At 39.3% G+C, this 25,211-nt stretch overlaps 1 protein-coding gene across 2 annotated transcripts in view; it reads left to right on the forward strand.

Moving 5' to 3' along the window:
* Positions 1 to 25,211, forward strand: part of UXS1 (UDP-glucuronate decarboxylase 1) — a 141,452-nt gene that overhangs the window by 32,712 nt on the left and 83,529 nt on the right. The window contains exons 2-4 of one of the 2 annotated variants that reach the window (XM_043998344.1): positions 11,675 to 11,705; positions 13,042 to 13,090; positions 14,455 to 14,498. In XM_043998344.1, coding sequence (XP_043854279.1) covers positions 11,675 to 11,705; positions 13,042 to 13,090; positions 14,455 to 14,498 — 124 coding nt within the window. The remainder of the gene's footprint in view (positions 1 to 11,674; positions 11,706 to 13,041; positions 13,091 to 14,454; positions 14,499 to 25,211) is intronic. The other variant, XM_043998345.1, reaches the window with a different exon arrangement.

Below are 25,211 nucleotides of genomic sequence, written 5' to 3' on the forward strand. Positions count from 1 at the left end.
GACTCAAAGAGTTAATGAGCTTCTCCAAAGCTCAAATTTAATTCTCATAATCATAATTTTTGTTGTTGTTGTTCAGTCATGTCTGACGTGACTTCATTTGGGGTTTTCTTGGCAGAGATACTAGAGTGGTTTGTCATTTCCTTCTCCAGCTCATTTTACAGATGCGAAAAGTGAGGTAAACAAGGTTTGACTTGCCCCAGGGCCACACAGCTAGTAAGTATCTGAAGCCAGATTTGAATTCAGGTCTTCATGAGTAGCACTTTATCCAGTGAATCACCTACTTGCCTAAACATTGCAATGGGAAGCTGTGTGTGTGTGTGTGTGTGTATAGTGCAGTAGAAAGAGAGGTGTATTTAGAGTTGGAGGACCTGGGTTTGAATCCCTGATTTGCCACTTACTACCCTTGTGACCTTGTGACCTTGTGACCTTACTTAAACATCAAGGTCCTTATGTGTAAAATGACAGCGTGAGCTAGATGATAGTCTCTAAGAAATGTGCCTTCTATTTCTAAATTTATTTATCTTATTTCTTTACAACCCAGTGCCCATGTACTGTTAAGTTAGTAAAGGTCATTGTTAAAGAAGACTGCAGTAGGATATCCTGCATTATTTTATTTTATTTTTTATTTTTTTAGTGAGGCAATTGGGGTTAAGTGACTTGCTCAGGGTCACACAGCTAGTAAGTGTTAAGTGTCTGAGGCCCGATTTGACCTCAGGTACTCCTGACTCCAGGGCCGGTGCTCTATCCACTGTGCTACCTAGCTGCCCCTCTGCATTAATTCTTAACCTGGGATCTGTGAATTTTTTTAAAAGTCTCAAATTTTCTCCCTCCTTCCAGTCCCTCCCCTATCCACTGAGAAGGCAAGCAATGTGATAGCAATTATACATGTGAAATCACACAGAACATGTTTCCAAATTAGCCATGTTGCAAAAAAGAAAATCAAGAAAAATATATATGTCCTTGCACAACATTTACATACCATAATTTGTTCAGACAAATGATGGGTGGGTACTCCCTTAGTTTCTAGTTCTTTGTTACTTAAAAGATTTGTTACCATTATTTTTATCTTTTCTTTCTTTAATCTTTTTGGCATATGGGCCTGGTACTGTATAGTGGAGATTGATCCAAAATGTCTCCATTTTCTATCATATTCTGGACAACCTTAACCTTTTCCCATCTAACCCCTCTTCACAGGTTAGTTACTTATTAGTTTTGTCACCTTGGGTAAGTTACTTGCCCTGACCAACCCTCAGTTTCTTCATCTGTAAAATAAGAACCATATCCCCAGTACTTAACTTCACAGAAAGTCTGAATAAAGGATTGAATCATACCAATGGTAATATTTGAAAAGGGAGTTCTATGTTATTTACCAAGGTTTGTGGTTGGTTGCTCTCTTCTCACTATACTACTGATGAATCTCCAAACTACATTGACCTCGTGCTGAATGCCCTTGATATCCTTTTGATTTGAACTTCTCTGGATCCAGCCAGCTTCCCAAAGTTATTGCAGAAATAGGGGCCAAAAGTACATATCCTCTCAGCCTGCAGTTTTTTGTTTGTTTGTTTATTTTGGATCCATTGGAATGCCCAAGAATTATCCTGAGAAGTAGGGAGTATAACTGCATTCAAAAACCAGGAGCAGGAAACTTATCTGAAGGAAAACAAAGAATTTTGAGCTCAGCAGAATGAACATTGGGTGGAGTGGAGTTATTTTATTTATTTTTTTCGGGGTGGGGGGGTGAGGCAATTGGGGTTAAGTGACTTGCCCAGGGTCACAGAGCCAGTAAGTGTTAAGTGTCTGAGTCTGGGTTTGAACTCAGGTCCTCCTGACTCCAGGGCCAGTGCTTTATCCACTGCTCCCTCTAGCTGCCCCTCAAATTGTAGCATGGTTAAAGGAAACAGCTTGGATGAATTAATTACAAAGCAGGGAACCTTCTGTCAGTCACCATCGTATATCAACTGCTTCATAGTGGTTTAAGGTATAGAGCTGCTGACAAATGAAACAATCTTAAAATAAACTAAGCAGGGGCAGCTAGGTGGCACACAAATATTTGTGGAAAAACAATTACCATATAAGTCATGTCTGTACTATATGCCTGTGGTCTCTAATTTCTACAAAGAGTTTGGGAAGTTGCATTTTCTCAACTTAGCTTGGTTGGGGGTTCGGGATAGGGGTAGGATTTTGGGGTCCTTAGGAATTCCTCTTTAAAGAATTACACCTGGGGGTAGCTAGGTGGTACAGTGGATAGAGCACTGGCTCTGGATTCAGGAGGACCTGAGTTCAAATTTGGACTCAGACACTTAACACTTACTAGCTGTGTGACCCTGGGCAAGTCATGTAACCACCAATTGCCTCAGTTAAAAAAAAAAAAAGAATTACACCCTCTTGTACACAAAACCAATAGAATAAGATAATAGTTTATTTAGCGGCTGGGGAAAGGAAACCAAAAGAGAAATCCTTGGACTTCTTCTCATGGGGAGAAAGGCATGGCACAGAGCGAGCCTCTGAGATACCAGTCTCCTCTAGCAGGAGACATGCAGATACTTTTATAGAGGTCCGATGGTGATCCAATGAGATGATTGTCTGACTGTGGAAAGTTCCCCTATTGAGGGAGGACTATTCCCCACTGGCTGAAGGAGTTGGGTGAGGGGTGGCTATGGATCTTTCAAGCCATCTCTCTCCTCCTCCCAGCGCAAAGGCAGCAACCACACCCAAATTTATCTCCCTTGGGGTGAGGGAGACTAGAATGAAGGGTGGTGGTCCTGGAGCTAGCTCATTCCTGATCCGGTTCCACTTATCTCTTTAGTTGTGTCTGTCCTTTGGTTTAGTTTCTCTAGGAGAAGGTTCTTTGATGTACCCCAGAGAACTTCTGGGGTGCTCTGGGCCCATAACAAAGGGAAAGAGGGAAAATTACTAAGATGAACATTTTAATTTCATCATAGCTATTCATTTTTCACAGAATAAAAATATAGTGGCCCGAAAGGAAGGAAATTATTTAAGAAAAAGTCCTTATTTATGTCTGCTTGGCTTTTTGGCCAGTTGATACTTAATTGATAAAACAGGTTTTAGACTTTCTATCTCTGGCAGAATTAATTTAAAACTAGTTAAAGTCAGTGAATATGATAATGGCTGTGAAAGGTTTATCTGGTCTGTGATCTTCTCAGTGGGGTTAATCAATAAGCTACTGGATATGGGAGGCTGCCCCACAGGTTCATATAAATTGTTAACTTTTATATTCTGCTTTGGCAGCAGCAAAAGGGCTTTCATGATAATTTTTCATCACTTCCTTAAAAACATTGTGTGATAGGTCATTACCATCTCCTCTTAGCCAGCCAGCTGGGGACTGGCTAAGATGTAGTTAAGTGACCCTGTTCCCTTTATGTGATCTAGAGCGTTTTCAATTCATTGATTTAGAGCTGACAGGAATCTTAGTGGCCATCCAAACCCTAACTTCTTAAACTGTGGGTGGAACCCTATATGGGGTCATGTAACTGAATGTGGGGGTCATGAAAATTTGGCAACTGTCAAAGGTTATATATACCTATTTTGTATACCTATATATACATGCCTGTGGTAGTATAAAAATTTCTCGGGCAAGAAGGGGTCACAAATGGAAAAAGTTTAAGAAACCCTGATCCAAATCTCTCATTTTACAAAAATAGGCAATGCATAATAAGATCTCACAGGGAATCTAGGTAGCCAAATTTTAAACCCTGCTCTTCTTCCTCCAATCTCCACCCTTTCTCCACTGCACCATTTTCTTTAAATGAGTTGGGAGTAGAAAGGACACCTTTCTGAGTCCCATCTGTGCTAGTAAGGTATAGATTGCATCAATATATCTTACCATCTGCTTTAAAAAACCTGGCAAAGTGCCAAGTTCAATCTTCAGTGTCTTTCACTCAAAAAATATTTATGAATGTTTACTATGTGCTTTGTTCTGCTGATGCTCAGGATTCCCATTAAGACAAAACAAAACAAAAATCCAGTCCCTGCCTTCAAGAAGCTTACATTAGAGTAAATGATTTGCATTAGAATGTTATTTGCACTAGAATTTACATCAGTAAATAACTTAGTGTTATCCCACTCTGTTGAGTGTCTTGTTAGAGGAATTACTAGTAGGCCAGTGTAACCAAATCATAAGAGAACTTGGGGGTGAGGATAGGGATTAAGCATTGAGAAGAACAGAACATAAAGGTAGGAAGTGGCTAGATTGTGGAGAGCTTTAAATGACAAATTAGAGAAGTTACATTTGATACTGGAGGAAATGGGAAGTAACTGGAGCTCACTGAGAAGTGGAAGGGGATGAGGTGTGTTATCAGACCTAGGGAGGATAGATTGGAGTAGGAAAAGACTTGAAATTGGAGTTGGTGGCTGGAGGAGTTGGGTGAAGGGTGGCTGCAGATCTCTCCTCCTGCCACAAAAGTAGCAGCCACATCCAAACTTATCTCCCAGGGGTAAGAGAGACTAGAATGAAGGGTGGGGGTCCTGGAGCTAGCTCAGTCAGATCTGGTTCCACTTATCTCTTTAGGTGTGTCTGTCCTTTGGTTTAGTTTCTCAAGGAGAAGTTTCTTTGATCTGCCCCAGAGGACTTCTGGGGTGCCCTGGGCCCATAACGCAGTCAAATATAGTATTGTGGGAAAAGTTGGATTTTGGAGTCAGGAGACTCAATGTTCAAATCCTCAAATTCTCGCTCTGCCTCTTCCTGTGTGTCCTGAGCATCTTTGTTTCCTCTTCAGTAAAATGAGCGATTGGAGTAACTGATTTCCAAAGGCCCAACTTTCGATTCTGAACTAAATGTGTAGCTATGCTTGATCTGAGATCCTTTCAATTTTAAATCTGTGACTACTGAGACCCTGTGAAATATTTTGGTCATAGGATTAGACATCTAGAGCTGTATGGGAATTCTTAACCTCATTTGTGTGGTGGACCCCTTTGGCAGTCAGATAAAACCTAGGGAACTAATGTGTAATTGAAGGATCAATCAATCAGCATTTATTAAGCACCTCCTATATGCCAAACACTTTGCTAAATGCTGGGGATACAAAAAAATCATAAATTTCAGAGTTGAGTGAAAATAACAGGTTCCCTGACTTCACAGCCAGTGGTGTTCTTTTCATACTATGTCCCTACCGATAGAAAGTAGGGGACGTTATTTGTTTAACCTTATTAGGGTAATTTTTCAGGGAGGGTGTTGTAAAAAAGGAAAGAGAGACCTTTTGCCAGTGATAGTTCCTTATACACAATAGGTGCTCAGTAAATATTTAATAAGTCTTGGAAGGGACCACCATATAGTGAAAGCCAAGGGTTGGCCCTTTGTATAAATGTTTTATAAGTTTCTTCCATTAGGAAATCTCCTCCTTTTTGGAGGAGAGAGCAAAGGAGGGGTACGTGTAAATGGTACTGCAGACATTTTTTAATCTGTTTGTACTTTGTGCACAGTAGGTACTTAAATATCTAATTGAATTAGTCAAACTATTTTTTAAAGTGGTCTTTAGCCTGTGTTTTTATCTGAGACCATCTTCATAATAGGCTAATGATCTCCTTTTGACTAATTGAGAAGATATCTTTTGAATGATAATTAGTCCCGCTGGATTTCTCTGATGGGATTGGTTTGGGATTTTCTGGACAGAACAAGGATATGAGTTTGCCTGGATTGACTTTATATTCATATCAGACTGAACAAACAGGCTTTTGACTTCCTGCATTCAACCCTCTTGTAATACTTCCATACATTTTACCTCATTTCTTCCTCCGAGAAATTTTCTTGATTCAGTCCTTCACTAGACATCTGATAAGTGCCTATTATAACATGTTAAGTATAGTCCCGGGTTCTGGAAATTAAGAACCCAGGTCTTCTAATGCTAGGGCAGCTAGGTGGCACCATGGATAGAGCACTGGGCAGGAAAGACTCCTTTTCCTGAGTTCAAATGCAGCCTCAGACACTTACTAGCTGTGTGACTGTGGGCAAGGCACTTCACTGTTTGCCTCGGTTTCCTCATCTGTAAAATGAGCTGGAGAAGGAAATGGCAAACCACTCCAGTATCTTTGCCAAGAAAAAAAACAAATTTAGGTACTATGATAATTAGGCTCCTGCATTATTTAGCTTGATGGAATAGAAAGATTCGGAGAGGGAATACACTTGGTGTTTGGAGATCTTTCTGACCTTTGCAGTACTTTCCTAAACATTGTGAAATCATGTGCCTTCTGGTCTTAGACTCAAGACCGACTGGTCCTCAGCCACTTACTAGCTATGTAAGAGAACCTGCCAAGTCATTTGTAAAATGGGAGACTGTTTTGAGATGATGCAGATAACTATTACTGCTGAGGGAAAGCTAAAAGCTTCTGCAAAGGTGATTTCAGCTATTAGTCACCCAGAGATCTTGATTCTCCTAGCACCCTAAGAACAAGGAGCAGCCCTTTGGGACTCATCCTAGAGTAGCTAAGTTGAGATGGTAGTGCATTTGTTGAGGCAAATGATAGGAGTCCTCCCATTTCTGCTATTGCATTGAATCCCCCCATATCTAGAATGTGTTCCCTGTTGATCTTTGTTTGCCTCCTAGAATCCCATCTTCAAAACTTATTTCATTAGCTTGTCTTTTTTGCCAATCCCCATGTATATACGTGTTGTTTCCCTGATTGAATCTAAGTTCCCTATAGGCAGGGAATATTTCACTTGTCTCCCCCCCCCCCTCCAGTTCCTAGCCCTGTCTGTACCTGGCTCCAAAAATATGTTGTTGATGGTAGAGATAGGTTGTTTTTTTTTTAATCAGATGGGAGATTTGGACCAAGTAACTCTAAGGGTGGTTCCAAAGCTGAGGTTCTCTGGTGAAATATTTGCATGAATGATATACTTCACTTGCCTTCCTGACATGCCTAGAAAGTTCTTGGAATGCTTTTGCCACATACTCCCAAGTGAGTACAAATTAAAGAGTGATGTCATCTCAGTCTCTTTTAGAGTGATTTAATACACAAAGGATATGATTTTCATGAGTTTAGGGAATTGTAGAAGATAATGGCTTAGGGAGCTGCCTGAGAAACATGGAGGTTATGTGAATTGCTGTATCACATAGTTAGCAATTATTAAATAAGTGGATGGAGGGATAGATGCATAGATTGGGGGTGAGGGAGAGAGAGTCAGTCTATTGTGTGCTAGGCACTGCACTAAGCACTAGGAATACAAAGACAAAAAACATGATCCCTGACCCCAAGGAGCTCACATTCTAGTATGGATAAACATCATTTACATACAGTGTACATTCGAATAGGGAGCAGACAATACATATGGGGAGCTGCTAGCCAGGGAAAGGGAGGGGGGGTATGGGTGTCTTGGCCCCGGAGGTCCCAAGAATGGGGAAATGGAACCTTAGGGGAATGGATTGAAACCATGGTGGTACTAATTTGATTTAGGTGACTAGAGCAAAAGGTAGAAAATGGTTGGGAGCAGGATGAATGGCAGGGGTGGAGATGAAGATTGTATAGAAAAATCCTACTTCCCATAGCATTCTATGGCTAGACTAACACTGATATGGGGCTAGAAAGAACAACCTAAGGAGTAGTAGAATGTTCATTGATGAAAGCATGAAGAAAATTACAACCTCCACTCAAATTCCAGGATTTGAGGAACAAGTAAAATGACCTACTGAGTTCTTCAGATAGTACTTGGGTTTTATTTCTTCAAGAAGGTGTAAACATGTAAATGGATTCATTGAACGTCTAAGTAAATTTGGGGATCAAAGATCCATAGCATTAAGGACAGTAAGGATTACTTAGTACATTTAGGAAAATATGTTTTATTTAATAACCCTATTTTTCTTTTTACTTTCTTATTATCCTGCCTTCTTTTACCGGTACCCCACCACCCCATCCCCCCAAAAAAGACAAAACAAAACTGCATGAATTCCAAAATAATTTTGTAAAAATGTGAGTGGGTGAATACAGTAAATACTCTATTTAATCTTTTAAAATGGGAAATTTGAGTTTCTGCTAAACTAGTGAGAGCTTTGTTGATCTAATTTCAGGTATTCTGAGGATGGAATATGCCCATCTTCAAAATATGGGATAAGTCACATTGATCACAATCAGCCCTATACTACCCCAGGTCATGTTTTGGATTCAATGTGGAAATTCTGACCTCTCCGACTCAGGCCTTGATTTACTTATTAGGCAGTGAGTGGATGAGCAAAGTCACTCTATTCCTCAGAGAAAGAAGGAAAGTCTAATCCAGAAGTGAGCAAAACTCCACAAAAGTGAAATGCATAAGGTAACTAAGATGCATAAGGCAGGTATGGGTAGGAAATGACTGACAGAAACAAAAGGCTGACCAGTAAGATTATTTTAAACCGTCAATCTGTGAACCATACTGTCTTACATTAACTCTATTCCTTAGAGAAAGAGGGAAAGTCTAATCCAGGAGTGAGCAAAACCCCACAAAAGTGTAATGCATAACTTAACTTTATCTACCTGTCCTCTTATCCTTGCTTCACCCTAGCAGCTATTTCCCATCTTTCCCCAACCCTTGCACCTTCCCACCCCTACCATGTATCATCTTTAGTGATATAACATTGCCCTTGCTTCTAGAAGGAGCCTGTCAGTTTACTGCCTGCCCCATGGCTCTACTCACCATTTCAGTAATGGGCTAGATCTAACCAAATACCCTTCTCTAGCTGCTTCTCTGGCTTGTTTCCTTCCTCATTAGAAGGGACTCTTCTTGAAAAAAGTTACTAGCTATCTTTTGAATCCCCAGGACTTACCACCATGTGTAATGCAAAGTAAGTCCTTAATACATATTTTTTTATTATTCATTCTTTCACGCACTTGGCTAAATTTAATTTTTATCCCTTTAAGTTTTATTCATTTTTATTTTTTTATCCTGAACTTAATAAATGCCAAATAAAATGAGTGTTTCCATATAGATTGTAGACTAGGAGACTACATCAAATTGTGAATTTCCATTACATAGAGCTTGTTTTTCTTTTAAAGAATATAATAAATTCAGTATGTAAAATTTAGAGCTTTCTTGCTTCATTTCCTTCGGTTCTTTTTTGTGGGGAGTGGAAACTATTTCCTTTCTTCTTCCCCCTCCTCACCCATGACGGGGAAAAAGAAAAAAGCCTTGCAACAAATATGCATTGTTGACCAAATTATTTTCTGTATTATCCACTTCCAAGAAATATGTCATTCTGCACCTTAATTCTATCACCTCCTTGTCAGGAAATGGATAGTGTGTTTCTTCATCAGTCCTTTGGAGTCATGCTTTTTCATTTTTATCAATTAGAGTTCTTAAATCTTTCAAAGTTGTTTTTCTTTATAATGTTTATTTTATAAATCATCCTCTTGGATGCACCAGTTCATACGATCCTTTCCAGGTTTCTTTTGTTATTTCTTATAGAAATATAGAACAATATTATATTACATACACGCACCATAATCTGTTCATACATTCCTAGTTGATGGATAAAGAGTTAAACTAAAGAAAATTTGTTAAAATGTTGCAATATTGTCCAACCATTCTGGATTTCAATTTTAAATTATTCCAGAAAAGTAAATTCGTCATACCCTTTAATCTGGCATCCCACCATTGGGTATATACATTAAGGAAGTCAAAGACAGAAATAAGGGTCCAATATATACCAAAATAATCCTAGCATCACTTTTTCTTATAGACAAGAACTAGAAACAAAGTAGCCCACCTGTTGATTGGTCATGGCTTTGACAACGTATCTGAATGCAATAGAATAAGATTTTGTAAGTAATTTTTAAGCAAGATTATAAATTCAGGGAAGATTGTTTTGAATTGATGCAGAGTGAAAAAAGAACCAAGAGAACAGTAGATAGAATGATTACAGCAATGATTACTAAAAGGAAATTGAACTCTGGATAATAGAAAAATCAATGAAGGTTCTAGAGGAGAGCTAACAAAATATGGCCCCTTCCTCACAGCAGTAGAGAATGACTATTAGAACAAGGACAAACAGTATAATACATTGTTAGGGCTTCTGTATGGAATGTCTTTGCCTAATTATTTTCCTTTGTCACAAAGAGAGGGTAGAAAATGACTGACAAAAACAAAAGGCTGATCAATAGGATATTATTTTAAACTGTCAACCTATGGACTGTACTGTCTTATATTAACTCTATTCCTCAGGGGAAGAGGGGAAGTCTAATCCAGATTGAACAAAACCCCACAAAAGTGTAATGCATAAAGTAACTAAGAGACTCAACAGATGCTCCAAAAGATATATGTAAAAATGAGTCTAATGTTAGGTTTCTGTGTAAGGCTGATCTTATTTAACAAGACGGAAATACCCAGAGGGCTCATTCATTGGCTCATCATCTCTCTCTCTCTACTCCTATGTCCGTCCTCCTCTCCCCCACCTTCCGTGGTTTCTCCCTTTTCTGCGGAGTTATCCATTCCATCTCAAGAAAAGTATCCCGGGGCAGCTGGGTGGCGCAGTGGATAAAGTACTGGCCCTGGGTTCAGGAGGACCTGAGTTCAAATCCGACTTCAGACACTTAACACTTACTAGCTGTGTGACCCTGGGCAAGTCACTTAACCCCAATTGCCTCACAAAAAAAAAACCACAAACAAGAAAAGTATCCCTTTGGATTCCATCAGGCATATGCCTCCTTATCAATCATCTTAACAGAAAAAGCCTTTCCTTTTTAATCAGGGCAGAGCACAAGGGTCTGGATACAAATCCTGCTCCTGATTCCCACTACTTGTAGCTTGACTTCACTTGACCTCAATTTCTTCATACATAACACAAAGAGGATTGGAGTAGATGGTGGGCAGGATATATTTCTAATATTTCTAAGTGTTTCTTGCCAGCTCTTAGGCAGTGGGAGTTAATGGTTTTTTCTAGTTTGTCACTCATCTGCCCAGGATAAGTCATTAGTCACAAATGCTCACCTGTTTTGAGTTGGACTTAAGATCATCTGAGCTGTGAGGCACCTTAAAGGCCATTTTGTCCAACCCATTCATTTTTACAGATGCATAATCTGTAAATCTGTAAAATGACAGGGGTAGCTAAATGTTCCATAGTGCACTGGGTGCTGGGGCTGGAGTTAGGAAGACCTAAGTTGAAATCAAGCCTCAGGCACTTCCTAGCTGTGTGACCCTGAGCAAGTCACTTAACCTCTGCCTCAGTTTCCTCAATTGTAAAATGGGGCTGATAATAGCACCTACCTCCTAGGATTCCTATGAGGATCAAATGAGATATTTGTAAATGGCTTAGCATAGTGCCTAGTACATTGTGGGCATTTAATAAATGTTTATTCCTTTCTCTTCCATTGCCCAAGTCATTCAAATGAACAGTAAATGACACCTGGTTTTGAGCTCAGGTTCTCTGACTCCAAAATCCATTCTCTCTCTACTGGACCAACTGCTTCCCTCATTTTATTTGATGTACCAAAATCTAGTTTGTTATATCACTATATAGTGCCTTTACTGTAAGTAATTTTAGCCAATAGTATGTCATGATATTATGATATATATAATTTACTGTAAATAATATATGATGAGGATAATTTGTAGCTAATCAGTAGACTATATAATGCAGTTTTCTCTGAATTTGTTTAAAGGTCAGTTTCTTGAAGATTTGACTTTTTATTCTTCAGCACTGTCCGTGGTAAATATCGCATACTTTAATGATTTTTTTTCTTTCCTTTTTTCTAGCAGCTGTTTGGGGCAACTTCGTTAACATGAGGTAATTAATTCACTTTAATGTCTGTCTGCCATGGAATTGTGTTTTATAGTTTATAATTCAGGTATAACTTCATACTCTCATTACTATATCTGAATATAAAATGCTGTTTTCTATAACTGTAAAGTAGATGACATTTTTATATATCTCTTTGAAATGAGATTTCAAAGATGTGTTCAGATTTATCATTGTTTAAAACACTTTAATTAGTGTTCAAAATAGATTCTGTGTTTAAGGGGCTAGCAAGAGGGAAACACAACTGAGGTGGGTTTTTTTTTCCTCCCTGCAATCCATTTCATTGATTTAAAAGCCTTTTAAAAATCTGGATGTGGGGAAGGGAAAGGAGGAAGAGAAAAAAAAGGGAGATTTAAAATTGCTTAAATTGAATCTTGTCACTGCCCCAAGTCATATGAACAAATTATTGATATATGCAATGATAATACTATTTATCCAGTTTATATTACTGTGTACACTTTTACTGTTGATACAGTGTTTTAGTTAATTGGTAGGCTATTTACAGAGCTTATGTGGTTATGTATGTGTGCCCTTGCATATATGTGCATTTTGCAAGGGAAAGCTGTGTTTTGTTGTTTTAAACATTTTAAGTTTTCCCCAAAAGCCATTTAAGTTAAAAGGAAAATCTCATTACCATGTTTCATTCTTGATTTTCTAATTCAAATTTGGGTGGTCACCATAATCCTTGCTTGTTAAATGAGAATGGATGTTTTACAGTTGCTCTTTGTAGTGACAAGGACAAGAGTTTGTTTTGTTTTTTTAAAACTCTAATATTACTTTTTCTTTTACTCTTTACCTCCCAAGGTACTTTTTTTTAAACCAAAAGCTTTTCCAAAGTGGGTGGGGGAAGTGTTGATCTGATTTCTACCACTGTGGCATATGTATGTTTCATCAACAAAGAGGCTTCTGTGTATCTAGGTGTGTCAGTGTGCTGATCCCATGTGAAGGAGCTCTGTTATGCTGCTTGTAAAGGCTCCATTTTGTCTTGGATGCTCAAGAAAGCCCTAGTGTACAGAACCTACGCCCTTAAATATAATGAAGGGTCCCATAGCATACCTTTTTTTTTTTTTAAGACTAAATTTTGCTTCTTAACTTTTAATTTAAGACTCAGTTTGGGCATTAATGTGGGAATGAGATTATGTAGATTAGGTTAAAAATTAGGGTGAATAGAGTCTGTATTTAGAAAAATGGCACAAATCAAAGAGGTATAGGGGGGTATCTGAATTCTGTGGTTTTTTATTTGTCTCTGTTAATTTAATTTATGCTAAAATAATTGTTTGAAATTATTCAACTGACCTCAGCTTTATAACTTTCTCCTCCATAGGTCTATACAGGAAAATGGAGAACAGAAAATTGAAAATAAGATAGAAGAGGTTAGTTTATTTTCTTTATTCCTCTGATAATAGGATTATAGATTCCGCCCCCCACCCCCTGGAAAGGAACTCAAAGGTTCAGCTTAAGAGAGGTTAAAAGACCCTGGAAGAAAAATGGTAGAGCCTGGATTTGAAGTTGTCAGACTCCAAAATCTTGAGTTTCTGTTTGGGATCCTACCCTGGTAATCTTCATCATGATGGGACCTGGTTGTCCATGCCATTTGGGGCTTTTTTTCTTCTTCAGTCATGCCTGAAAAGGTCATAATAATCAACTGGATGGGAGTGATTTTTCTAGGTCTTACTGTTATGTTACAAATGACACTTACACTTGAACTTTTTTCTAAATAAAATACAAGTTTTAAAAGATGTTGTTCTTTCTAACTAACTCAAGGAAAATTTAATAAATCACCATTCAGTGAAATCCTTCTTAGGCAGCAAGTGGGAGAAACTGAGGGGGGTGTGGAAGGGAGGGAGGAAGAGGGGAGAGAGAGAAGAGAAAAAGGGAGAAGAGAGAGGAAGAGAAGGGGGAGAGGAGGAGGAGGAGGAGAAGAAACAAAATTAAGGATTGACTTTAGTTTACCTTCTTGCCTGAAAAGAAAAAGAAAAAACACAAGTAAGACTGACTTTAGTTTGCCTTCTTGCTTGTTGGTCAAACCAAGGTACATATATGATATAGAACGAGAAATTCACATTGTTACAATTTTTTTTAAATTGAGTTTTTTTTTTTTAATTGCTGAAATTCCCTCACGGACCAAGTAGGCATCATTTTTTTACAGTTTGGTTTGAGGCTCAAGTGAAAGGGAAAAGAATTAGAAGTACAGAGCAAATCATTTCTGGAGCACCATGAATTGTGCCAACTCACCCCAAGATTTTATGCTTAGCAGTGTAACACGTATGAACATGTTGGAAGAATAACTTCTCAGGTGTTCAAACCAAATCAGTTGCACAAAGAAAATGTTGATAATCTATAAGCCAAAGTAGAAAGAAAAACTGCTTTGTTAAGAAAATGATATGGCTGGTGCCACTGGGGACACCCGCCCCTCCCCACTGTGTGTTTGGTTTTGAACCTGAAATTCCCCTTCACTGCTCCTGGTGGTGGGTAGTACAGCTATTATCTTCTTCCAGAGCCCTGGGCATCTCAAGGGGTAGGAACACCATATGCCTGCCCCCAATTGTTTAGAGTAACAGCTGAATCCAAGTTGTAGTACATTTAGACTTCAGAATAAAAATGAACAGTGGAAACATTAAACTTCTGTGTTATGTCTACAAGACATTATGCTTACTTGTAAAAGAAAAATCTGTGTTTTGGAGGTGGGGAGAGGTCTTGAGTTCTTTAAAATTTATTTCTGTCATTACTGTTTTAGGCTGTTGCACCATTGAGAGAAAAAATCAGAGACTTGGAAAAAAGGTAAGTAAACTTCTATGGAATTACAATCATATTATTGGATAGGTGTCAAGTATATAATTATTAGAAAGGTATATAGTATATACATCAGTTTCATATGTGTGTATGTGTGCATGTGTGTGTGTGTGTGTGTATACACAAAAACAGTCTTGTGCTGTCTGGATATTTCCTTTTTCCAAGGAAAAATGATAGAAAAAAATTAATGAATTGCTAAAATGGCTAACTTGTTATGGTGTGTGTGTGTGTGTGTGTGTGTGTGTGCATGATACTGAGAGATATTAAGAGATATTGAAACACCTTTGTGACTTTTGGCCCTCACTTTATTACACACAGACACACGTAGCTTAGAAAGAACAAAATCTTTTCAAACAGGACTATCCTGAAAATTTTTCCTTTGTCAATTATAAGAAATCAGTCTTCCATGAAAAAATATATACATTTAAAAAATATTAGGGTGTGTGGGGACCAATTTTTAATTGGGGAGTGCTAGCTAAGTGGCTCGCCGCAATATTGGGGCAAGGAAGGAGACCGGCAGTCTCCCTCAAAACAACAAGATTTATTTTAACAAGAACGAACTTAAAAAAAAAACACAAACAGGATCAGTAGGATCAAGGGAAAGGAAATAAAATGGGAAAAGGGAAATTATAATACCTGAAAAAATACCACCGTCCAGGAATCAGCTGAAAATACACAGCAGAACGCCTGTTGCTTTCCAGCTTCCACCTAGAATGCCCAATTCTCCTCCCCCAAACCTAGAAACACCCCACACAGCCCCAGCCAATGGAATGGCCGCTCTGACAGTCACATGACTGCCCTCACTAGGCTTCCAATCATAATTTTGCCAGGCCCATGTAGGCGTCTGCAAGTGGTGATGAAGTGAGGTGCCAGAGCCCTGGCAAGTCTACAACCAGTGGGTGGAGCCCCAGGCCAGTGCTATATATGGTCAGAAGAAAATGACTCAAAGTGATATATATGGTCAGAAGAAAATGACTCAAATTCCAGCCTTTTTGCTCTCATTCTTGCCTTAGTGGCCATGCACATCAATTGCTTCTCTGTAAAGAACTTCTCCCTTGTTTCTTCACCGATGTTAAATAATGGAGTCTTTTCTAGGCTGTGACTGGAATGAATGCCTATTTACCTGCTAAGTCAGAGCCCTGAACCAGAAGATCAGATTTACTGATTGATCGCAAGTCATTACTTCATTGATTTGGAAAAATTCTCAGTGGGGAGGGGAGTGTGGCAAGCTGAGAATTGACATTCATCTTTTAAAAAAAATTCCTAAAGGTTTTAAAAATTTTAGATAGTATTTTATATTTTCCAATTACATGTAAAAGACAATTTTAAACATTCTTTTTTAATATAAATTTTTGAGTTCCAAATATTCTTCCTCTATTCCCCAAGATGATAAGCATTTTAATAGGCTATATATGTACAATCATGTAAAACCTATTTCCATATTAGTTATGTTGTAAAAAAAAGAAACAGAACAAAAGGAAAAGCCCACAGAAAATACAAAGAAAGTGAAAATAGTATGCTTTGATCTGCATTCACACTCCATCATTTCTTTCTCTGGATATGAATAGCATTTTCCATCATGAGTCTTTTGGACTTGTCTTGGATGATTGTAAATTGATTCATTCCTTTAACAGATATTTACTGAACTCTTGCCATGTGGGAGGATACAGAGAAAAAGGAACCGTGGTCCCTGGTCTCAAGGAGTATTGTCTCTGTATGTGGAAGGAATGGGGGATGGGACAGAACAGCACGAGTATAGTAAATTACAAGGTGTCATTTAGAGGGTTGTGAGTATCAGGGAATTAGGGAGAGATAAAATTAGAAATATGGATTGAAGTCAAGATTTTTGGAAGGCCAGAGTTGTTGGATTGAGGAATTTGTACTTTATTCAGTGGTAGTCACTGAATGCTTTGGAGCAGGTCCGTGACATAATTGTAGGAATGATGGGAATCTGGCACTCCTATGTAGGAGACACTGGAGGCCAAGAAGATTAATTGGGAAACTACAGGAATATCCCAGGCAAAAATAGTAAAATCTTGAGTTTGGTTAATATCATACTCAGTATTCTTGGAAAGGAACTTGTGATACAGGTAAGCATCAAGGCAATTCCTCAGACCCAGAAACATGGCTTATTTGGGGAATTACTAGCCTTGGTCTAGAGCAGTCCTGAGTCATTCCTGGGATATTATCTTTTCTTTTTTGGCTGAGGGGTGGGAGGTGTTAGATTAATTCTAAATTATGTCAAGTCAACAATATTGATTCACTTACTCTGTTACAGACTCTGTACTAAGCACTATAAATAAAAAGAATGGTATAAAAATGGTCTCTGGCCTCAAAGGACATTCAAACTACAATATACATGCATGATATATACCAGGGAAATTAGAGCTAATCTTAGAGGGAAGACCTTATCATTGGAGCACACCTGTGATGGGGCGGCTAGGTGGCGTAGTGGATAAAGCACTGGCCCTGGATTCAGGAGGACCTGAGTTCAAATCCAGCCTCAGACACTTGACACTTACTAGCTGTGTGACCCTGGGCAAGTCACTTAACCCCCATAGCCCCACCAAAAAAGCAAAAAAAAAAACCCAACAAAATAACAATACCTGTGATAGAAAGTAGAATTTGAGCCACAGTTTGAAGGAAAGCAGGAGGCATGAGATGGCATGCAGGAGGAAGGCCTCTGGATTCTAAAGTACTTTGAAGGAAATTAAAGTCTAAAAGAATGGGAAGTTAGGAAGAGACCAAGTTGTGAAGAACTTTAAGTTTCCTTAAAGAGGATTTCATATTTGGGACTGGAACCACTGGAGTCAATCAAATGGGGTGCACAACATGGTCAGACCTTCACAGACCTGCATGGACTGGAGTGGGTAAAGACCTGAGTCAAGGATACCAATGAGAAAGCTATTGTCATAGTCCTGTGGTCAAATGATGAAGGGCAACTATGGGACGCTTTGGATAGAGTACTTGGCCTGGAGTCAAGAAGACCTGAGTTCAAATATGGTCTCAGACACATATTAATTGTGTGACCCTGAGCAAGTCTTTTAACCCTGTTTGCTTTAGTTTTCTCATCTTTAAAATGAGTTGTTAAAGGGGCAGCTAGGTGGTGCAGTGGATAGAGCACCGGCCTTGGAGTCAGGAGGACCTGAGTTCAAATCCATCCTCAGACACTTGACACTTACTAGCTGTGTGACCCTGGGCAAGTCACTAAACCCCAATTGCCTCATCCCCCTCCCCCCCAAAAAAAAAGATGAATGAGGAAGTGTAAAGAATAAAACAAATTTGGTACAAAAAAAATACCTTTAAAAAAATGACTTGTTAGAGAAAATGGCAAACCACTCTCATATCTTTGCCAAGAAAGACCCAAAGGATTCACAAAGAGTCAGACACAACTGAAACAACCGAACAACAAAAAAGTGATAAGGACTTGCACTAGAGTAGTGTCAATGTCAGATGAGATAATGGGCTATAGTCACAAAATGTTGAGAAGGTAGACTCTACAGGTCTTGGCAACAAATTGGGCATAGGCTCACAACTTGGTGTCATTCCCCAATAGGGAGGCTTGAAAGGGTAGAAGATAATGAATTCTGTTTCGGACATGTTGTGTTGGAATGTTTATAGGATATCATAATTGAGATGTTCAGTAGATGCTCGTAGAGGTGAGAGTGGCAGTCAAAAGAGAAAGTGGTGCCTGATATATAGGATCTCGGAATAATCTGCATAGGGATACTAGTTGAATCTTTGAAAGTTGATGAAATCACCAATATAAATAACATAGAGAAGTTAGTCAGTCATCTAGCAGGACAGAGCCTTGAGGGACACTGAAGATATTGACTAACTATGACCTGGATGAAGCAAGCAAAGAGGACTGAGAAGAATCTGGAGAAGATGGGATGGAATAATCCTTGGCACAGATAGTGCTTTAAACTTTATAAAGTACCTTGCAAATATTGTTATTTCCATTTTCTATGAAGAAATTGAGATAGAAAGAAATTAAATCACTTGCCTAGGGTCACACAGTCTGTGAGTGAGGCTAGATTTTACAGGTCATCCTAACTCCAGGCCCAGCAATCTGTCTGCTGTACCACTGAGCTGCCTCAATGGAATGGAATTGGCATCCAAGAGATATTTTGATGGGTTAGCCTTGGCCTTAATCACTGAGTACGCATTGCCCTAGACAAACTCGACCTGAGGAAGACCTTAGCTTAAAAAAGCCAAGGTTTATAGAGCACCAGCCCTGGAGTCAGGAGTACCTGAGTTCAAATCCGGCCTCAGACACTTAACACTTACTAGCTATGTGACCCTGGGCAAGTCACTTAACCCCAATTGCCTCACTTAAAAAAAAAAAAAAAGCCAAGGTTTCCCACTGCATCTGGGACCATCTTTTGTTGTTCTGACCTACGTCTTGCCACTGGACTCTGATGACTATGGAGGAGTAAGGCTGGTGACGTCACAGCCCTACCTCACTTTAAATCCAATTCACTGGCAAGTTGAGACATTACCCTGCTGATGTCATTGGTCCTCTTCAAGAATGAAGGACAAATAACAACAACAGCCTTGGCACAGAGAAAGGCCACCCCTTCATGTAAGACAGGATCTGAGTGATGTGAATCGCTTCAATTTTTTTGGTGAAGTATATAAGTCTAAGTTCTCAGCTGAGAGGGAAGGAGTGTCACGGGAGGTATGAGGAGGAAAAGATCTGGGAAAGTCAAGATGGTGAATGGGACCTGGAATGGGTTGGAAAAGTGTAAAAGGATTGCCTTGCTGAAGCATAGAGGGATTGAATGAGCATGAAAAACAGGTTTAAGACAATACACATCATCAGGGCAGAGCCAAGATGGCAGAAGAAAGGCAGTAACCTCTTGGACCTCCCTTGATTGTTCAAGCCAAAAACCTCCAAATAATGCCACAGGACAATTCCTCGAGCAATAGAACCCACAAAAGGACATGATGAGATTATTTTCCAGCCAAAGATGGCTTAGAAGGTTGGCAGAAGGGGTCTGCTGTACTGGGGTGAGCATAGAGCCCAACCCCAAGATCATGCCGACACAGATCCAGACCCAGGGCGCATTGTACAAATCTAGTGCCAGGCTGGCCACACCAGAGAAAGAGACCCCTGGAGCCTCTGAATAGGCTGCAGTGCACATCTTCTGGAACTAAGCTCAGGTCTGGTGAGAGGGTCGAGTGGTTGGCAGGGGGGGGATTACAGGGGTCTCTGCTGATACTGAGGCAGAATTTGGTTGTTTTACCCATACAAGAAATCAGGAAGCTGTCTTGAGTGGCATCCCAGGTAGTGGAAGGGCACAGGCTTGCTGGGAGCTATCAACCTCAGCAAAATTTTGTTTCATGGTTGAAAAGAGCAGGTAGGCCTGTGGTTATTTACGGGACAGAGCACAGGTCAGGCAAGTGAAGAACCTGCCTCTCCCTAAATTGTACCACCTGGGACCTCCTGAAGCTTGGGACAGTGCATTCTGGAAGCAGTGCCTCACTTTAAGGAGTTATAAGTCAAGATATAGGCTGGCAAGATGAGCAGATAGAAAAAGATGCAAACCATAAAGTTTCTTTAGTGACAAAGAAAATTGAGGTACACCCTCAGAAGAGGATAGCAACATCAGGGCTCCTGTATCCAAAGCTTCTAGGAAAAATATGAATTGGTCTCAGGTCATAGACATGCTCAAAAAGGACTTTGATGATAAAGTAAGAGAAGTAGAGGAAAAAATGGAAAGAGAAATAAGAGTGATGCAGGAAAGTCATGGAAAAAAAGTCAACAGCTTGAAAAGAAAGCTTTCTGAAGAAAATAATTGCCTTAGAACTAGGATTGACCAAATGGAAGCTAATGACTTTATGAGAAACCAAGACACAATAAAGCAAATCCAAATGAATGAAAAAAAATAAGAAGGCAATGTGAAATATCTCCTTGGAAAAACAGCCGACCTGGAAAATAGATCCAGGAGAGATAATTTGAAAATTATTGGACTACCTGAAAATCATGATCAAAAAAATGGCTTAGACATCATCTTCCAGGAGATTGTCAGGGAAAATTGCCCTGATATTCTTAGAAACAGAAGATAAAATAGAAATGGAAACAATCCAACAATCACTTTCTGAGAGCGATCCCAAAAGGAAAACTCCCAGGAATGTTATAGCCAAATTCCAGAGCTCCCAGGTCAAGGAGAAAATATTGCAAGCAGCCAGAAAGAAACCATTCAAGTACTGTGGAGCCACAGTCAGGATAGCACAAAATTTAACAGCTTCTACATTAAAGGGTCAGAGGGCATGAAATATGATATTCCAGGGGGCAAAAGAATTGAGGTTACACCAAGAATCACCTACTCAGCAAAACTGCGTATCATCTTTCAGGGGGAAAAATGGGACTTCAGTGAAAAAGATAACTTTCAGGCATTTTTGATGAAAAGGCCTGAACTTAATAGAAAATTTGACTTTCAAATACAAGACCCTAGAGAAGCATAAAAATATAAACAGGAAAAAGAAATCATGAGGGATATTAAAAGGTTAAACTGTTTACATTCCTGCATGGGAAGATGATACGTCTAACTCATAAGAACTTTCTCAGTATTAGGGCAGCTGAAAGGAATGAATTTAGACAGAGGGTACAGGTGGGAATTGATTATGAAGGGATGATATCTGTAAAGAATTTATCTTTTGTTTTTTGTTTTTGTTTTTGTGAGGCAGTCAGGTGGGTGGCATGCCCATGGTCAAACAGCTAGTGAGTGTCTTGTGTCTGAGGCCAGATTTGGGCTTGGGTCTTCCTGGGTCCAGGGTAGATACTTTGTTCACTGTATCACCTAGCTGCCCCATGATGACATCTTTAAAATAAAATTAAGGGGGGGCAGCTAGATGGCGCAGTGGATAGAGCACCGGCCCTGGATTCAGGAGGACCTGAGTTCAAATCCGGCCTCAGACACTTAACACTTACTAGCTGTGTGACCCTGAGCAAGTCACTTAACCCCAATTGCCTCACCAAAAAAAAAAAAAAATTAAGGGGTGAGAGTATTGCAGTGGGAGAAAGTGAAAGGGACAGGTGAAATGGGGTAAAATATTTCTCAAAAAAAAGCTTATGGAGTGGAGGGAAAGTTGGGGGGTGGAGTGGGAGAGTGAATGAGCCTTAATCTCATCAGAATTGGCTCAAGGAAGGAATAACATACACACTCAAGTGGGTATAGCAATGTATCTTGCCCTGTGGGAAAGTGGGGGAGGGCTGAAGGAAGGGAGGGCAGATTGGGGATGGGGCAATTGGAAGCAAAACACTTTTAGGAAGGATAGGGTAAAAGAAAATAGAAAATGGAGTGAATGCTATGGGGAGTGAATAGAATGGAGCAAAAGACAGCAGTAGTAATTGGGGAAAAATTTTGAAGCAGAGGCAAGAGCAATGTAAGGTAAGGATGATGTTGATGGTACTTACAGGCATTGTGAAGAAAATTCTTTGTACTAAGGTACTATGTAGATGTTGGCTATTATTGTTGTTGCAATAATCAACCTCATGGGTGTTTTGTAATGAAATCTCCCTTTAAAGTACTATATAAATGTAGTCTACTATAAAAAAACCTGAAAAGACTTACTGAGCTGAAGGAAAGTAAAATGTACTGTATACAAAATAAAAGCAATGTTATAGGACGATCTGCTGTGAATGACAAGTGACTTGCCCAGGGTCACACAGCTAGTAAGTGTCAAGTCTGAGTCCGCATTTGAATTCAGGGCAGGTGCTTTATCCACTGCGCCACCTAGCCGCCCCTTAGTTATTTTCAGTAGTGCCATGATCCAAGACAACTCTGAAGGACTTTTTATGAAAAAAAAAAAATACAGTTTCTATAAAGAAAGAACTGATGATATCTGAATACAGATGGAAGTATATTCTGTTGTTGTTAGTTCCGATTTCTAAAGGGTTTTTTTTTTTGTCTGATATGTTTTGCACGATTGTACATGTTTAGCTTATGTTAAATTGCTTGTTCTTAAGGTGGGTAGGGAAGGAGGAAGAGAATTTGGAACACAAAGTGATAAAAATCAATGCAACAATTTCTTTTTACATATAAGGTGGGGGAACATTCTTAAAAAAATAAATAAGAAATTAAAAAGAAAATTTTAAAACAAAACAAAAAACCACACATAGAGAAAGATGGAATGAAAAGATTATGCTTATATAAAGGAATTCATTTCAGATTCCATGACACTTTGGGGCAAAGCCCAGGTTTAGCAGCCTCACTGTGCAGTTGAGGTGGAGTGGAGAAGGGGTAGGTCACAGGTAATGAGGAAGAGCTTGGGGTGTCTGTGGGAAGATCGAATATAAATGTTCCGGTAAGGGGGCAGGATTTGGATTAGTTCTAGGAAATGTGTTTAGGAGAGGCCTAGAGAGATTAAGTATGTTCAAGGCCCAGTGCAGAAGTGGGTCTAGAACCTAGGTCTCTTCATTCTTGTTCCTTTATTTCCCCATAACTTATGTTCTTCCCACTACACCCACTAGGGAAGATGCTGGGGATTACTCTTGAGTGGGCTCATCAAAGGCCAGTACTGTATCCCTGGCATTCACCTCAATTTCTGTTTACCTTTCTAGTTTCTACAGATAAAATCCATAATGCAAACATTACAAAGAGGTGTTTTGTTTAACAGAGTTATTTCCAAGGCTTGGCAGAGGCTGGTTTGCCAAGATTCCACATGGGAAAAAGAATCTAGCCAAGCCTGGTGCCCCCTTCTCTCTCAGATGATTAAGTTAATTCATTCATTCAGCAAATATTTACTGAACTCCTACTATGTAGAAAGGACTATGCTGGGGGTTCAGTGGAAGATACAAAGATGAGCCAGACATTGCCTGTGGCCTTTTAAAAAAATTCAGTCTAGGAGGAATCTTGAGACATATGCACAGTTAAGTATAATTCATAGTTCTTTTTGTTATTCAGTAGTGTCCAGCTTTTTGTGACCCTTTTTGGAGTTTTCTTGGCCAAGGATACTGGAGTGGTTTACCATTTCCCTCTCTATTTTACGGATGAGGAAACTGAGGCAAATGGTTAAGTAACTTGCCCACGGTCACACAGCTAGTAAATGTCTGAAGCCAGATTTGAATTCAGGAAGGTGAGTCTTCCTGATTCAAGGCCTAGCACTCAAGGCCGCCATGTCACACCACCCTACTGCCCTTCACAGTTCTTTAGGATCTGGCAAACTCAGAGTAACAATGCTTTGTTTATTTGATCACAGCTGAATAGGCAACATGGTGTGTATTAGAAAAAGCACAGCAACTGTCTTCTATATCTGACCCCACCCCATTACTCAAGAGTAATCCCCAGCATCCCCCCTAGTGGGTATAGTGGGAAGAACACAAGTTATGGGGAAATAAAGGACCTTAGACTTAACCTCTCTCAGCCTTAGTTACATTGATTATTAGTCTATAAGGGAAAATCGGTCCTGTGCTAGGTGGCGCCAAGTCTGGAGTCAGAAAGATTCATCTCCTGAGTTCAGGTCTGGCTTTAGACACTTATAGCGGGGAGAACATAGGCCCCGTTGGCCTGTTTCCTCAATTGTAAAATGAGCTGGAAAAGGAAATTGCAAACCACTCCGGTATCTTTGCAAAAAAAAAAAACAAACCCAAATTAGTTCACTGAGTCAACAACAACTTACCTACATATATCACAGAGTTGCCATGAGGTTCAAATAGTTGTCTTAGAATGTTAGATGTGAATGGAACCTTAGAAAACATTTAATCCAGACTCCCCATTTCACAGAAGACAACACTGAGGCTCAGATCATTGAAGAGGTTAGCGGTAGAACTAAAATTTCTTCTAAACATGCAAAGCACTACACAGATTACTACATTACAACAGATAATTATGTACAACAAAGGCCACCTTCTGTATAATAATGATAATATTCAGCATTTTTGTGCCACTTTAAGGTTTTCAAAGAACTTCACAAATAAGAGTTAAATGATTTGTCCAGGGACCCACAACTACTAAGTTTCTGAGTCAGGATTTGAACTCGGGTTCAGTAATCCATCTACTGACACGTAGCTGCCTATAAGCCTTTCCTGACTACCTTCACCTGCTAATCTCCTCTTCAAACTACTTTAACGACTTTGTATTTTTATTACTAAAACTTTATTGTTACTACTTGACTACTGTATTTCACTACTCTGTATTTGTATTCTCATATATATATATATATATATATATATATATATATATATATATATATATACACACACACACACACACACACACATTTCTAGAAGTCCTTGTCTCCACCTGTTAGAAGGTAAGCTTCCCATGAGTAGAGATTGTTTCATTCATTGTATGTGTCCCCAGAGCCTAGCACAATGCCTGTCATATAGTAGGTACCTAATAAATATTGAATTGAATTCATTGTATTTGTGTCCCCAGAGCCTAACAGTTGATTGGCACATAGGAAGCCTTTTCATTGATTGATCGAATAGTTCTCTTTTGGTACACTGAGTATGAAAATCATGAGAACTTCAAAAACACGTATTTATTAAATACCTACTATGTGTTTGGCACTCTTCTAGGTTCTGGGTATCAAGAAGGGCAAAATAAATCCTTGCCCTTCAGAAGTTAACAATCTAATGGGGGGAGACAACATGCCAACCACTATGTACAAACAAGATCTATACAGAATAAGTTGGAGATAGTCAACAGAGGGAAGACAATAGACTTAAGAGAGATTGGGAAAGATTTCCTG

This window comes from Dromiciops gliroides, chromosome 3, assembly GCF_019393635.1.
Source record: "Dromiciops gliroides isolate mDroGli1 chromosome 3, mDroGli1.pri, whole genome shotgun sequence".
NCBI lineage: Eukaryota > Metazoa > Chordata > Mammalia > Microbiotheria > Microbiotheriidae > Dromiciops > Dromiciops gliroides.